General features: G+C 37.5%; 1 protein-coding gene and 1 pseudogene across 1 annotated transcript in view; both read right to left on the minus strand.

The window, feature by feature from the left end:
- Nucleotides 1-15713, minus strand: part of GIPC2 (GIPC PDZ domain containing family member 2) — a 92298-nt gene that overhangs the window by 46245 nt on the left and 30340 nt on the right. The window contains exon 2 of the mRNA XM_054479740.1: nucleotides 11446-11631. Within this exon, the coding sequence (XP_054335715.1) occupies nucleotides 11446-11631 (186 nt within the window). The remainder of the gene's footprint in view (nucleotides 1-11445; nucleotides 11632-15713) is intronic.
- Nucleotides 273-761, minus strand: LOC129032500 (translocon-associated protein subunit gamma-like; annotated as a pseudogene).

Below are 15713 nucleotides of genomic sequence, written 5' to 3' on the forward strand. Positions count from 1 at the left end.
ATTATTATAGTATCTCCCATTATGTTCATCCCATATATTTAGAGAATTCTGCTTTCTCATCACAGATGTCAGCAGAAGTCTAGGGCAGCATACACTCTCCCTAAAATCTTTTTTTTTCCCCTTCAAATTCATTTAATTTCAAAAATCTGTCAAAAACAGCCAATAAACAAATACTGAATTATATTCTCTTGGGTTTTCTAAAGGCTATAGACTATAAAAACATCTTGTGTGTCTCCCACCCTGAGCACCCCGCTACTTTTCCATAAACCACAGGCTACCCATAGACACAAAGCCAGGGGGTGAAGCTGACATTGTCTACTTGGAGCCAGTAGACAGGAGGGCGATGAGTCCTGATGAAGCACTTATGGACAAAATGTAGTTCACTGTGGGGTTGAAGTTCTTCAAAATGAAGAAGCAGCAACAATGACCAAGACCAGGAACAGAGTGTTGTTATAGAAGATGGAAAATGTTGTAGCTTCAGAATCAGCAACTTCACTCTTCTTCCACAAGATTCTTACATCTTTCTCCTTCCGAGACATCTTTCTATTATCAGCTTCAGAAAGTTTTCGAGTCAATTCTTTGGAAACAGCATCCTCCCTCTTCTGTGCTACTTTGTGCTTGAGAACAAATTTAACATTCTTGTATGCAAAGGCTACCAAATACGTGCTTTCTAGGGTCATCACACTATAGAAAACAGCAGACTGAATAAGATCCATATGCCATATTCTCTAGTATAACCAGATGGGGATGGCAGACACGACGAACGCATTCCCGAAGAAGACTGCGAAGGACTTGGCCGAGAGGTTGCCGCTGAAATCCTGCAGGAGCGGGTCCTCCTAGGACGGCTGTTTGGAGCTGCCTTAGGGAGCCATAGCACAGCGGGAGGTGAAAACAGGGAAGGTAGAGCCAGCCACCAAGCCAGGCAACGGCCCCTGGCTCCGCCCCTGCCGCCGCCTATCCGCTCCACTCTCCCTAAAATATTAAGCACCAGACTCTGAGCTGCATGTCCAGTCGCCATGATCAGCAACTTTGAGATTTGTGTTGCTGATCCTTCCAACACTGTCCTCAAACCTCGCCCATAATAATAAGCTAACAGTCATACAGTTGTAAATAGTTATCTCATTTAGTCTTCACAATAAGCCTAGGAAAAGGATATTTATCATTCCATTTAATGAATGAGGAATTTAAGCCACAATAATTACATGGCTTGCCCAAGATAACACAGCTAATAAACAACAGAATTAGGTCTCAAACAGAGGTGACATAATTTTTAAAATTAAACATGTTTTTTAAAAAGGTATAGAACCCAAGGTCTTCTGACCTAAAGTACAAAGTTTTGGATTATAAATGTCCAAAATAATCTATCACCTTTGAACTCTGAAATTTTTTTTTGACAGCCTTATTTTTCCATTTTCCGTTTCCTTATTTCTACTAAAGCTGTTTCTCATCAACACCTCATCATGGTCTCCAGATCTCAAACATTACCTGTTTTCACAAATCATCATGTCTATTCTGGCTTCACAGACCTCTGCTCAGATCCTAGCTTCCATCCTATAATCCTCTGCCCCTTGACTTCCTACATTTCTAGTCTTGCTGATTCTTAGTTTGGGCAAATGAACAACTAAAATGTTAGAAATATGTAAGAATCATATTTCTCAAAATGATCACTCTAAAATGTGGTTCTACTAAAGCAAAAGTATGGCAAATCATAAAGATCTGCAGGAGATATTCTGAGAATGACAGTTTTGTGGTTAGTCAAACTATTTCAATTTAAAAGAAAGTCAGGTAGGTTTTTAAAAATCAATTTAGCCTCATTTCTTCATTGCATGTTATAAATCCTTATTTTTATTTTAAATTTGAAAGTACAAGTCTCAGCCAGGTGCGGTGGCTCATGCCTGTAATCCTAGCACTTTGGGAGGCCAAGGCGGGCAGATCACCTGAAGTCAGGAGTTCAAGACCAGCTTGGCCAACATAGTGAAACCCTGTCTCTACTAAAAATGCAAAAATTACCCAGGCATGGTGGCACATTCCTATAACCCCAGCTACTCGGGAGGCTGAGGCAGGAGAATCGCTTGAACCCAGGAGGCAGAGGTTGCAGCGAGCCAAGACCACACCACTGCACTCCAGCCTGGGTGACAGAGCAAGACTCCGTCTCAATAAACAAGTAAGTAAGTAAATTAAATTAATTAAAGTACAAGTCTCTTCTCTTAAACCAGGTGTCATCAAACTATGGCTCACAGCAGAACTCCAGGGTGGTGTGTACCCTCCACCACAGGCCACCACCTGTTTTTATATGGCCCATGAGTTATGAATGGTTTTTACCTTTTTGAATGGTTTGGAAAAAAATCAAAAGAAGATTTATGATGTGAAAATAATAATAAATTTAAATTACAGTGTCTGTGAGTAAGTTCTCACTGGGAAACATGCATGCTCATTCATCTAAGTATTATCTGTAACTGTTTTTGTGCTACATGGGCTTAGTTGAGTAGTTGCAGCAAAGACCATATAACCCACATAGCACAAAATACTTACCATCTGCCCTTTACAGAAAACATTTTCCAGCTGCTGCCTTAACTATATACAGGTTTTGTTATAAGTATGCTCTTAATTTTCTGATTAAGTTATTTATATATATTTATATATGTTGAGACTTAGATAACAAAATCATGAACATTTAAGTATGTTGTTTTTTCACCTAAAAAGTTTCATCTGGGCCATGTATGGTGGCTCATCTCTGTAATCCCAGCATTTTGGGAGGCCTAGAGAGAGGGATCACTTGAGCCCTGCTCAACTGAGCAGCATGGCAAAACCTTGTCTCTATAAAAACAAACAAACAAACAAAAAAACCAGTTTCATCTGTGTGAACCATACAAAACTATAAAATGCATTTCTCTGCCATTGATCTCTCCTAATTATGTAATAGTTTATTATTAGAACTATTATTAAAATATTAGCTATTCATTGTGAGTACTGCAGACATTTTAAGCGTGTCATTATATTTATAACCCAAATAATACTATAACGTAGGTGCTAACATTCCCACTTGAGAGAAGGCTCAGAAAAGTTTAATGCCTTGGACAATGTTACACAGCCAGTAAATAAGTGATCTGGCTAAGACTGAAAGCAGGCCTATCTGATTCTAAAGTCCACGACCCTATGCACCGCACTGTAATGCCTCTCTCACCATGGAATGCTCACTCTCATTTGAACACCTACCACACTGTCCTACTGTGACTTTAACCTACTTATTTCCAGCCAAGTTAAAAACATATCAAGTGCTCACTTCAGCAGCACATACATTAAAATTATAATCACACAGCATGGTCTCTGCACATGGTGATATGCAAACTCATGAAATATTCCATTTTGCTTATCTTCGCAAAAAGAAACACAGGAAGGATAAAACAGAAATTAATAAAATTGGTTATCTCTAAGGAGTGTGGAAGAGTTAGGAGAAGGAGTGACACATCTCTGAATGTATTTTTTAATATAGTTTGACTCTTTTTTTTTAAGAGACAGTGTCTTGCTCTGTTTGACCCAGGCTGGAGAGTGGTGGCACGATCATGGCTCACTGTAACCTTGAGTTCCCCAGGCTCAAGCAATTCTCCCACCTCAGCCTCATGAGTAGCTGGTACTATAGGTGCATGCCACTATACCCAGCTAATTTTTTCTATCTGCTGTAGAGACAGAGTCTCACTATGTTGGGGTCAAGGGATTTTCTATTTGTTGTAGAGACAGGGTCTCACTATGACTGGGGTCAAGTAGACCTCAGTGTCTGTTGTTTCCTCCTTTGTGTTCACAAGTTCTTATCATTTAGCTCCCACTTATAAGTGAGAACATGCAGTACTTGGTTTTCTCTTCCTTCCTGCATTAGTTTGCTGAGGATAATAGTCTCCAGCTCCATCCATGTTGCCACAAAAGACATGATCTCATTCTTTTTTATGCTGCATAGTATTCTATGGTGAATATGTACCACATTTTCTTTATCCAATCTGTTGCTGATTGGCATTTAGGTTGATTCCATGTCATTACTATTGTGAACAGTGCTGCAATAAACATATACATGCATGTGTCTTTATGGTAGAATGCTTTCTAATCCTCTGGGTATACACCCAGTAATGGGATTGCTGAGTCAAATAGTAGTTCTGCTTTTAGCTGAGGAATTGCCGTACTGTTTTCCACAATGGCTGAACTAATTTACACTCACACCAACAGTGTATGAGGGTTCCCTTTTCTCTGCAACCTCACCAGCATCTCATTTTTTTATTTTTTAATAATAGCCATTCTGACTGGTGTGAGATGGTATCTCATTGTGGTTTTGATTTGCATTTCTCTAATGATCAGTGAGGCTGAGTTTTTTTTTTAATATTATTGTTGGCCACATGTGTGCCTGCTTTTGAAAAGTGTCTGTTCATTTCCTTTGTCCACTTTTTAATGGAGTTGTCTTTTTTTTCTGGTAACTTTCCTTATAGATGCTGGATATTAGACCTTTATCAGATACATAGTTTGCAAATATTTTCTCCTATTCTGTAGGTTGTCTGTTTACTCTGTTGATAGTTTCTCTTGCTGTGCAGAAGCTCCTAAGTTTAATTAGATCCCACTTGTCAATACTTGCTTCTATTCTGATTGCTTTGGTGTCTTTGTCATGAAATCTTTGCCCATTCCGATGTTCAGAATGATACTACCTACATTGTCTTCCAGAGTTTTTATAGTTTTGAATTTTACTTTTAAGTCTTTAATTCATCTTAATTATTGTATATGGTGTAAGGAGGAGTCCAGCTTCAGTCTTCTGCATATGGCTAGCCAGCATCATTTCTTAGCTGCATATGGCTATCCCAGCATCATTTATTAAATAGGGAGTCTTCCCCATTGCTTGTTTTTGTCAGCTTTGTTAAATATTAGGTGGTTGTAGCTGTGCAGCCTTATTTCTGGGCTCTCTATTCTGTTCCATTGGTCTATGTGCCTGTTTTTGTACAAGTACCATGCTGTTTGGTTACTGTAGCCCTGTAGTATCAGTTTGAAATCGGGTAATATGATGCCTCCAGCTTTGTTCTTTTTGCTTAGGATTATCTTGGCTATTCAGGCTTTTTTTATTCAGGCTTTTTTTTTTCATTGTTGTTCCATATGAATTTTAAAATAATTTTTTATAGTTATGTGAAGAATGTCATTGGTAATTTGATAGGAATAGCATTGAATCTGTAAATTGATTTAGGTAGTATGGCCATTTTAATGATATTGACTCTTCCTATCCACAAGCATGGGATATTTTTCCATGTGTTTGTCTCTTCTCTGATTTCTCTGAGCACTGTACCAGCTAATACAAAACATACTTACACATAGACCAGTGTTACTATAAAGCAATCACACAAACAAGCCAACATAATAACCAGCTAATAACACAAAGATAGGATCAAATCCACACATATCAATACTAACTTTGAATGTAAACAGGCTAAATGTCCCACTTAAAAGGCACAGAGTGGCAAGCTGGATAAAGAACCAAGACCCAATGGTATGCTGTCTTCAAGAGACCCATCTCACACAAAATAACACCCAAGATTCAAAATAAAGGGATGGAGAAAAAAAATCTACCAAGCAAATGGAAAACAGAAAAAAGCAGGGGTTGCAATCCTAACCCTGTTTTGTTTCAGACAAAACAGACTTCAAACCAACAAAGATCAAAAAAGACAGAGAAGGACATTATATAATGGTAAAAGGGTTCAATCTGACAAGACAACCTAACTATCCTAAATATATATGCACCCAACACAGGAGCACCCAGATTCAAAAAGCAAGTTCTTAAAGACCTACAAAGAGACATAGACTCCCACAGAACAATAGTGGGAGACTTCAACACTCTACTGACAGTAGTAGACAGATCATTGAGGTAGAAAATTAACAAAGATATTCAGGACCTGAACTCAACATTGGACCAAATGGATCTGAAAGACCTCTACAGAACTCTCTACCCAAAAACAACAGAATATACATTCTTGTCATCACCACATGGCATATACTCTAAAATTGACCACATATTATAACTGGACATAAAACACTCCTCAGCAAATGCAAAAGAACTGAAATCATACCAAACATACTCTTGGACCACAGTGCAATAAAAATAGAAGTCAAGAAAATTGCTATAACCCATGCAATTACATGGAAATTAAACACCATGCTCCTGAATGACTTTTGGGTAAATAGTGAAATTAAGGCAGAAATCAAGAAATTATTTGAAACTAATGAGAACAAAGATACAACATACCAGAATCTCTGGGACACTGATAAGGCAGTTTTAAGAGGGAAACTTATAGCACTATAATGCCCACATTAAAAAAGTTAGAAAGATCTCAAACCTTAACTACCTAACATCACAGCTAAGAGAACTAGAGAAGCAAAAATAAATCAACCCCAAAGTTAGCAAAAGACAAGAAATAACCAAAACCAGAGCTGAACTGAACAAGACAAAAAAAAAAAAAACATTCAAAAGATCAAAGGATCCAGGAGTTGGTTTTATGAAAAAAATTAGTTAGATAGATATGCCACTAGCTAGACTAATAAAGAAGAAAAGAGAGAAGATCTAAATAAACACAATTAGAAATGATGAAGACAATGTAACCACTGACCCCACAGAAATAAAAATAACCATCAGAAACTACTATAAACACCTCTATGCACACAAACTAGAAAACTAGAAGAGATGAATAAATTCCTGGACACATACACTCTCCCAAGACTGAACCAGGAAGAAACTGATTTCCTGAACAGACCAATAATGAAATTGAATCAGTAATAAATAACCTACCAACCAAAAAAAAAAATCCTAGAACCTGATGGATTCACAACTGAATTCTTCCAAATATACAAAGAAAAGCTGGTGCCATTCCTATAGAAACTATTGAGGAGGAGGGACTCCTCCCCAACTCATTCTATGAGGCCACCATCATCCTGATACCAAAACCTGGCAGAGACACAACAAAAAAAGAAAACTTCAGGCCAATATCCTTGCTGAACATTGATGCAAAAATCCTCAACAAAGTACTTGCAAATCAAATCCAGCAGCACATCAAAAACCTAATCCAGCATGATCAAGTAGGCTTCATCCCCAGGATGCAAGATTGGTTCAACATAAGCATATCAATAAATGTGCTTCATCACATAAACAGAACTAAACACAAAAACGACATGATTATCTCAATAGATGCAGAAAAGGCTTTTGATAAAATTCAACACCCTTCATGTTAAAAAACTCTCATCAAACTAGGTATCAAAGTAACATACATCAAAATAATAAGACCAATCTATGACAAACCCACAGCCAACATTATACTGAATGGAAAAAAGCCAGAAGCATTCCCCTTGAAAACCAGCACAAGACAAGGATGCTCTCTCTCACCACTCTTACTTAACATAGTATTGGAAGTCCTAGCCAGAGCAATCAGGCAGAAAAAAGCAATAAAAGGCATCCAAATAGGGAAAGAGGAAGTCAAACTATCTCTGTTTGCAGATGACATGATTCTATATCTGGAAAACCCAGTAGTCTTGACCCAAAAGCTCCTTCAGCTGATAAACAACTTCAGCAAAGTTTCAAGATACAAAATCAATGTACAAAAATCCCTAACTAGCATTCCTATACACCAACAGCCAAGCCAAGCACCAAATCAGAAAGACAATCTCATTCACAATTGTCACAAAAAGAATAAAATACCTAGGAATACAGCTAACCAGGAAGGTGAAAGATCTCTACAATGAGTAAATATTTTAATGACTTTGAAAGTAAAAATTTTGATGGGGAAGCCAAGAAATAACCCTATGGGGCAGGATGACAATTAGAGGCATCGTTACAAGTTCATAATTTTTTTTTTTTTTTTTTTTGAGACACAGTCTCCCTCTGTCGCCCAGGCTGGAGTGCAGTGACATGATCTCGGCTCACTACAACCTCCACCTCCCAGGCTCAAGTGATTCTCCTGTCTCGGCCTCCCAAGTAGCCGGAATTACAGGTGTGCACCACACCCAGCTAATTTTTGCATTTTTAGTAGAGATGGAGTTTCACCATGTTGGCCAGGTTGGTCTCAAACTCCTGGCCTCAAGTTATCCACCTACCTCAGCCTCCCAAAGTGCTGGGATAACAGGTGTGAGCCACCATGCCTGGCCCAATTCATAACTTCTAATAAACACGTTCTCTAATTCTACCACTGAAAGGATCTAGAAATAATGCACTCCAATAGCAATGTATGAGCACAGCTAACACCAGAACTTGACTTCAATGTATGAGCACAGCTAACACCAGAACTTGACTATCAATCTTGACTTCAATGTATGAGCACAGCTAACACCAGAACTTGACTATCAATCTCTAGTAAAAATCAGAGCTTCTAAGAGAAATAGTTGATTCTAGGCCAGGGGAAAAGGAGATACAAGATGGGTCTAGAACACCTTGTTGTGTTCTAGAAAGTAAGAAACTACTCAATAAAATGATAGGAGCCATGTCAAAAGGACATGGGGGCCCACTTACAGGGGTTCCTGCAGGCCAAGTCTCAGGAAATTTGAGCATCAATATAATTGATACTAATAGACTATAAACCATTCAGTAAAATACAAAGTCATGTACCCATGTTGACAATAAATAAGGGCAGTTTTTTCCCTACCAAAAAATGCTTTCAGAGAAACATATAAGAAGTGATGGAATTAGAAAAATCATCATTTTTTTCAACCATTATAGGAAAAATTAATTCAGGTAAGACTCATCAACAGATACTAAATTTGTGCCATGCAAGTAAGAAAACAGGGTATTTTCATGATATCAAAGCATGTCTCCACAATTACGTATCACAAAGGAAAATAATTTTGTAGTGAAAAAGACTGGTGGACACTACCTCAGACAAGTGACAACAATTAATGTCACAAACAATGAGACAAACCAGTTTCATGTACCTTCTGATGTGGTGCACTGAGAAGGACACAGCATCACTTATGTAATTTTCCTGCCAAAAATGCACAATCTATTTATCAACATGAGGAAACATCAGAAAAACCCAAATTCAGGGACATCCTATAAAAGGCTGAGGAACTATTCTAGATTAAGGAAGACTAAAAAGACATTACAACTATTCTAGATTATAAAGAAGACTAAAAAGACATAGATGAAATACAGGATCCTAAATTGGACCTGTATGAGGGGAAAATAATGAACACAATTAGGACAACTGATAAGACTACAGTGTGAACCATAGATTAGTTTAGAAGTATTATATCAATATTAGACTGTATGAATTTCATAATTGTACTGTAGTTATATATAAGAGAATATCCTTGTTCTTAGTAATTACACTCTGAAGTACTAAGGGGTAAAGAGTATATGTGTGTGTGTGTGAGACAGAACAAAAAACTCAAAACATGGCAAATGGTAAAAATTGGAGATTTGGATAAATGATTTATGGGAGTTCTTTGTATTATTATTGCAATCTTTATGTAAGTTTGAAATTATCCTCTCCCAATTTTTAAAAAATTTCATCAACCATGTGTACAGTATAACATGCATCTCTCTTCTAAGTTGAACTATATGTTGGCAGTTTAGATTACGCCTTGCTTTCTCCTTTGCTAACATGCCCTATATCTCCACAGGGCTAGTGACTAGTACTCTGAGGCAGGCACATGTTTGACAAAGCATTTTTTAAAAAATAGAAAGACAAGCTCTGAATGTCAGAGGCTAAGATTTTAAAAATCCACACATGTTTGTGAAACTTCCAAGCCCTTCTCTGCTGCCTGTGCCTCATGTCCTGAGCTTCCCTTGGATAATCCCATATGACTTTCCCAGTCACAGATTTTCCATTTGGTCACTCACTCAACCTTCAGCACAGTCATATCTTTTGCAGAGCTAAAAATAGCCATTCTATCAAGTGGGTAGCGAAAGTCCCACTTACAGTTAAGAAGATAACTTCCCTAAGATTATTTAATGGTGACAATGCATCAGCAAATCAAGATTTGGACAAAATAAAGGCACAAAATATTCCCTATTGCATGAAGTCTATCATTAATTCTTAATCGAGTGAATAGAAGTGCCAGCTCTGAAGTCAGACCTCATAGATCCAAATCCTGAATTTGTCCAGCTGTATAACTTTGGGCAAGCTACTTAACCTTCCTGATCCTGTTTCCACATCTGTAAAATAGGGTTGGAAATAGTACCTATCCATGGATCTCAAAGGCATCTTTTTGAGCAAAAGAAGCCAAAAATAGTGGAGTATATAATATATGATTATATGAAGTTCATGGCAATAGATGCCAGAATAATGGCTACTTTGCAGGGAAAGATTATTGACTGGGAAGGGGCACAAATGAGCCTTCTGGGTGGCAGAAATGCAATATATCCTGATCTGGGTGATGGTTAAACAGGGATAAGTATGTAAACATTCATTAAGCTGTACATTAAAAATGTCTTATACTGCAACAAAAAAATAAATACAAAGAAAAAACATAACACCAACCAAATAGATTTGTGGGAATTAAGTGAGAAATTGTATGCAAAGTGCCTAGTACATGCATTCAATATAAGTCCGTTATTATTATAACTATTACAATAATAGAATTGTTATTTTTAAGAGATGAGTCTACCTTTCTCCTCAGTTCTTATTTTCACACCATTTCAAACTTTTATCTTGCCTTTGAAGCTCTATATTGCTCTCTTTATATTTGAATAAAGGAATTACAGTTGGCCCTGGGTATCCATGGGGGATTGGTTCCAGGACACGCCATCAATACTAAAATTCCACTGATGTTCAAGTCCCTGGTATAAAATGGTGTAGTATTTGCATATAACCTATCCACATCCTTCTATATACTTTAAATCATCTCTAGATTATAATACCTAACACAATGGCAATGCTACGTAAACAGTTGTACTGTATTGTTTAGGAAATAATGACAAGTAAAAAGGCCGTACATGTTCAGTACAGATGCCATTTTTTCAACTATCTTCAAGCTGTGGTTGGTTGAATCCACTAATACAGAACCTACAGATATGGAGATCCAACTTTATATACTTCCTAAAATTTTGAAGGGCATTTTTAAAGAAGTAAATAAGGCAGTCAAAACTATGAACAGTTGGAAATAACACTAACTCAATGGAAATAAGCCTGAAATTCATCAGATGTTAAAACCTATAGACATGGAAAAGCTTATGTGGATAATGAGTAGGCACCAGGGTTAGACTTTCCTTTCAGTTAGTTCTAAATTCTAGGGGAAGTTTAAACTAAAGGGAAGAAATTAAGAAAATAGTAAACACAAACTGATGTCTGAACATTTTTCAAATGAAAGTGAAACATTACCAATTCATGCATCCTTGCTGAGCTGGCTCTCACTCTGAAGATCATTTCTAACTTTCTTTGGTCTGGTAGATTTTCTTAAATGTTATCCTCTATTAGGTTACACTTATTTTTTAAAACTTACCTTTATAAAAGCATAGCCAACACCATTATCTGTAATGGTGAGACCAAGTGAATCCTCAGATTTATACACATTCACTTCTTTTTTGATTCCTTTCACATGGGCAAATATGAAATCTTCTAGTCCTAGTTGTCCTCCTAAGAGTCTTTCCATGTCAATTTTAGGTGTGTTTAAAGTGCAATATAAGATCTGCAAAGAAAAATAAAATGTCAGGTCCATTTCCACTTGGAATACATCTGACCGTTAATTTATTTATAAATATTTATTGACTGAAATACTCCTCAATTTATGATGTAAAGACTTACATCATAAAATGTGTTTTTATGTTGGCTAGAGAGATTCTGGGACACATTTTCAGACAGTAGCATTAGGTAACAAGTATTGAGGGTTTCCTGTAGGCCAGGCTTCACACTAGACAATTTACATCCCATTATCTCACTTCATCTTTACAGTAAGTTTATAAAGTACATTGGTATCACCATATTACAAATGAAGAAACTGAAGCCTGGTAAAAATAAGTAATTTGCCTAAGGTCACACAGCCAGTACTTGTCAGAGCCAAGGATTTAAGTTCAGGTCTCACCGATTTTAAAGTGGTTTATGCCAAGGGACCTGACATTTTATAATGCTGAAATCAAAGGTTATAGTCCCAAAGGTCTGCATCATGCATACACTACAATTAAAATATAGGCAGGCCTATATTTGAAAGTTGGTAAATACATTTTTTAAATATAGACAATTTTATTTATCTTGCATTATAGTGCCTGAAAAAAAGCAATTTATTTAGTGAATGAGGTGTTAAAATCAGTATGTTTTAGAACTAAAATGGACTTTAAAGACTATTAACCCAATTTTAAAAAAGGGGGAGGGGGACCATGGAATCGGGGTCTGGAGATTTTAAGACAACTTGTACCAATTCATGTGGCAGTAAAAAGAGAGCAAAAAAAGAAACCAAATGGTGAAAAGTTGTGTGGAGATTTCAAAGGGGCTTTTTATGTTTATCAAGTCTTTATTTGACCTCATTTTCCTTCAAAAATATGACTCATTTGACTAAAATGTGCAGTGCTACTCAAGTTTGTCAACCATAATCTGGGTAACTTGTGGGGCCCAAATTATAGAAGAAGAGAAGCAGAGTTGAAAAGGTATCATCAGTTAAGAAGCTAAGTTCAACAGACATGTATTGAGTAGCTTCTATTTAATAAGCCAAAAAGGGCATTTTAATATGGCTGTTTCATGCCAAAATGACTAAATGAAATATATCCGGTAACGTCCACCACAGACATTGCAAGCCTCTTCCTCCATCCCGGATCCTTACCTCAGGCCTCACTCTCAACCCTCTCCCAGTATCCTGGAGTTTCACACCAGTCCTAATTCCTACCAGAACCTTGATTGAGCCTTAACACATCCATAACCTGCATCCCACTCAGAAATAGGGCGCATTTACTACTAAAGGGCTTTTTAGGCCATGTCAAAATGTGTCTGAATCAGAAGAGCTTCATAAAATAAAGCTGTCCCTGCTATACAATCAAAGGTCAAGAGTGTTCAGCCAAGCTCAGAGCAAATCCCAGAGGTGTGCTAAAGGAGCTAGTGATGAGGACAAAAAAAAGGCCACTGGCTACAAAATAGTGAATGCCTACAGGGAACAACTATGTCCCCCCACCTTGTCTTCTTTTCATCCCAGTCTGTTGAGCCTTCAATTTAACCCTTTATGTTCCCGGCAAGGGCAAAATACATTCAGCTTTGTAGATAATAAGTTTTTGCACATATTCTCTAGTGTAAAAATGATATTGTTCTCAGGGAGAAAAAAATCGGTTAAGTCAAGAATGGTGCATATTTCTGATCCTAACTGTAAAATCAATGGCATATTAGTTTGCTGACAAAAATCACTGTGAATGGGTTGAGGGGGAAGGGAGTATGTGTAGAAAACAGCTTTTCTGACTCTCCTTCACAAAATGATGGGAAGTAAGTAGAAGAAACAACATTTTTCTCCTCCTTGTTTTTTTTTGTTTGTTTGTTTGTTTGTTTGTTTTCCGGTGAATCTGTCCACGGTATTCATAGTGGGTCCCAAACACCAATATAAAAGCAATTTACCCATTAGCTAGGAAAAAAACAATTAAAATACCATGATGGTATAACAGGATAGAGAAAAACAAAAAGAAAAAAAAGGAAATCTCACACAAACTGAACTTCTAATGACCAAGCCTCTTCCTTTGCTTCCTTTCTTTCAACTTTTCACATGCTTCACTACAGAGCAAACATTAGATTTCCTGCAGGTAGAAGAACCCTTTTCCATCGTGCTTCCTCCCGTGCAGAATAACATTCCATTCTAGACAGACAAAAGTTGGCAAGCAGGGCATTAGTTTCTTTTTTCTGGAAGGAATGGAGCCAGCTATATCTTTCAGTGAATGGAACTCCATGGGAAGCTGTGTTGAAAGCCTGTAGGAATGTGATAGCCACTGCAAGGTGGAATAAGAGCAGTAGGTAACTAAAGCTCCATGACTTCAGATCAGTTCTTCACGGGAGAATAAGAAGCTATCAAAGTATCAATGCACAACTATCAGCAAATATACCTCTAAGTATATGATAAAGGTCTAGAAATTCAAGCATCCTCAAAGATTTTATATTTTGAACTGCAAAATAAGAAAGCGATACACTAGTTTCTAAAGAATGCAAAGTTCCTGCTCCTTCACTCATCAAAAGATAATGAACATTTAAGTCAAAAGGAACCTTAAGAAGCTACTGTGAGCTTTCATACCCTCACTCATACTCATACGAAAACAATAAAACTAACAGTGAAGTGGCCATATTATCAATGCTCCTCTAAGAAATATTTGCTTCCAGAATCTAAGTACGCTACACAACAGGCAGTGAAAGGCAGCATTTAACTTTTTTTATATATATAACACTCTCTGATGGACAAACTAAACGAAATCAAAAAGGATTTGGAAAGTAAACTCATAACAGGGTATCACACAACATAAGGAAAATGACTGATTCAGTAGATATAATCTTAATGATGGTTTCCATTGTAAAATGAAATCCTTAACACCTTCTGGGGTAATCTGTATTTGTTGCTTTACTGCCATCATTGCCTATTTCCATAACTGATGTAGTACCCATGACTATTTCATTTTCTAGAGCATCACTGCCCAATAGAAATACAATGTAAGCTAAATAATTTTAAATTTTCTAACAGTCACAGTAACAAAAGTAAGAAGAAACAGCTGAATTATTTTAATTTAAAATTATATAACCCAGTATATCCAAAATATTGTCATTTCAGCCTATAATCAATGTAAAAATTATTAAGACGGTTTTCATTTTTTAAATTAAGTTTTTAAGATCCAGCATGTATTTACCCTTACATCTTGTCTCAATTTGGAAGAACCAGCTACATTTAAAGTGCTCAGTATCCAAATTTGGCTAGTGGTTACAACATTGGGCAGTTCAGCTTTAGACTCTCATGTCTTTAGGCTGGGCACAGTGACTCACACCTGTAATCCCAGGCTTTGGGATTGCTTTGGGAGGCTGAGGCGGGCAGATCACCTAAGGTCAGGAGTTCGAGACTAGCCTGGCCAACATGGTGAAAACCCATCTCTAAAAATAAAAAAAAATTAGCCAGGCATGGTGGCAGGTGCCTGTAATCCCAGCTACTCAGTAGGCTGAGGCAGGAGAATCGCTTGAACCCAGGAGGCAGAGGTTACAGTGAGCCGAGATTGCACCACTGCACCTCAGCCTGGGTGACAGAGTGAGACTCTATCTCAAAAAAAAAATAAAAATAAACATAAAAATAAAACCTTTTAGTAGGCAGGGATTTTATCTTATTAGCCTTATTTGTCTTATTGCAGGGGTCCCCAACCCCTAGGCTGCAGACTGGTACCAGCCCTTGGCCTGTTAGGAACCAGGCCACACAGCAGGAGGTGAGTGGCAGGCAGGCAAGCATTACTGACTGAGTTCAGCCTTCTGTCAGATCAGCAGCGGCATTACACTCTCATAGGAGCATGAACCCTAATGTGAGCTGCACATGCGAGGGATCTAGATTGCCTGCCCCTTATGATAATCTAACGCCTGATGATCTGAGGTGGAATAGTTTCATCCCGAGACCATCCCACTTGTCCCAATACATGGAAAAATTGTCTTCCATGAAACCAGTCCCTGGTGCCATAAAGATTGGGGACTGCATGCTTATCACTCTGCCTCATCTATATGGAAGACAGACTAATTGAAGGAGAAAGCTATTGCCCTTTGGGGCCAGAAGATGGAGGGCCTTGA

The sequence above is a fragment of the Pongo pygmaeus genome, chromosome 1, assembly GCF_028885625.2.
Source record: "Pongo pygmaeus isolate AG05252 chromosome 1, NHGRI_mPonPyg2-v2.0_pri, whole genome shotgun sequence".
Classification (NCBI taxonomy): Eukaryota; Metazoa; Chordata; class Mammalia; order Primates; family Hominidae; genus Pongo; species Pongo pygmaeus.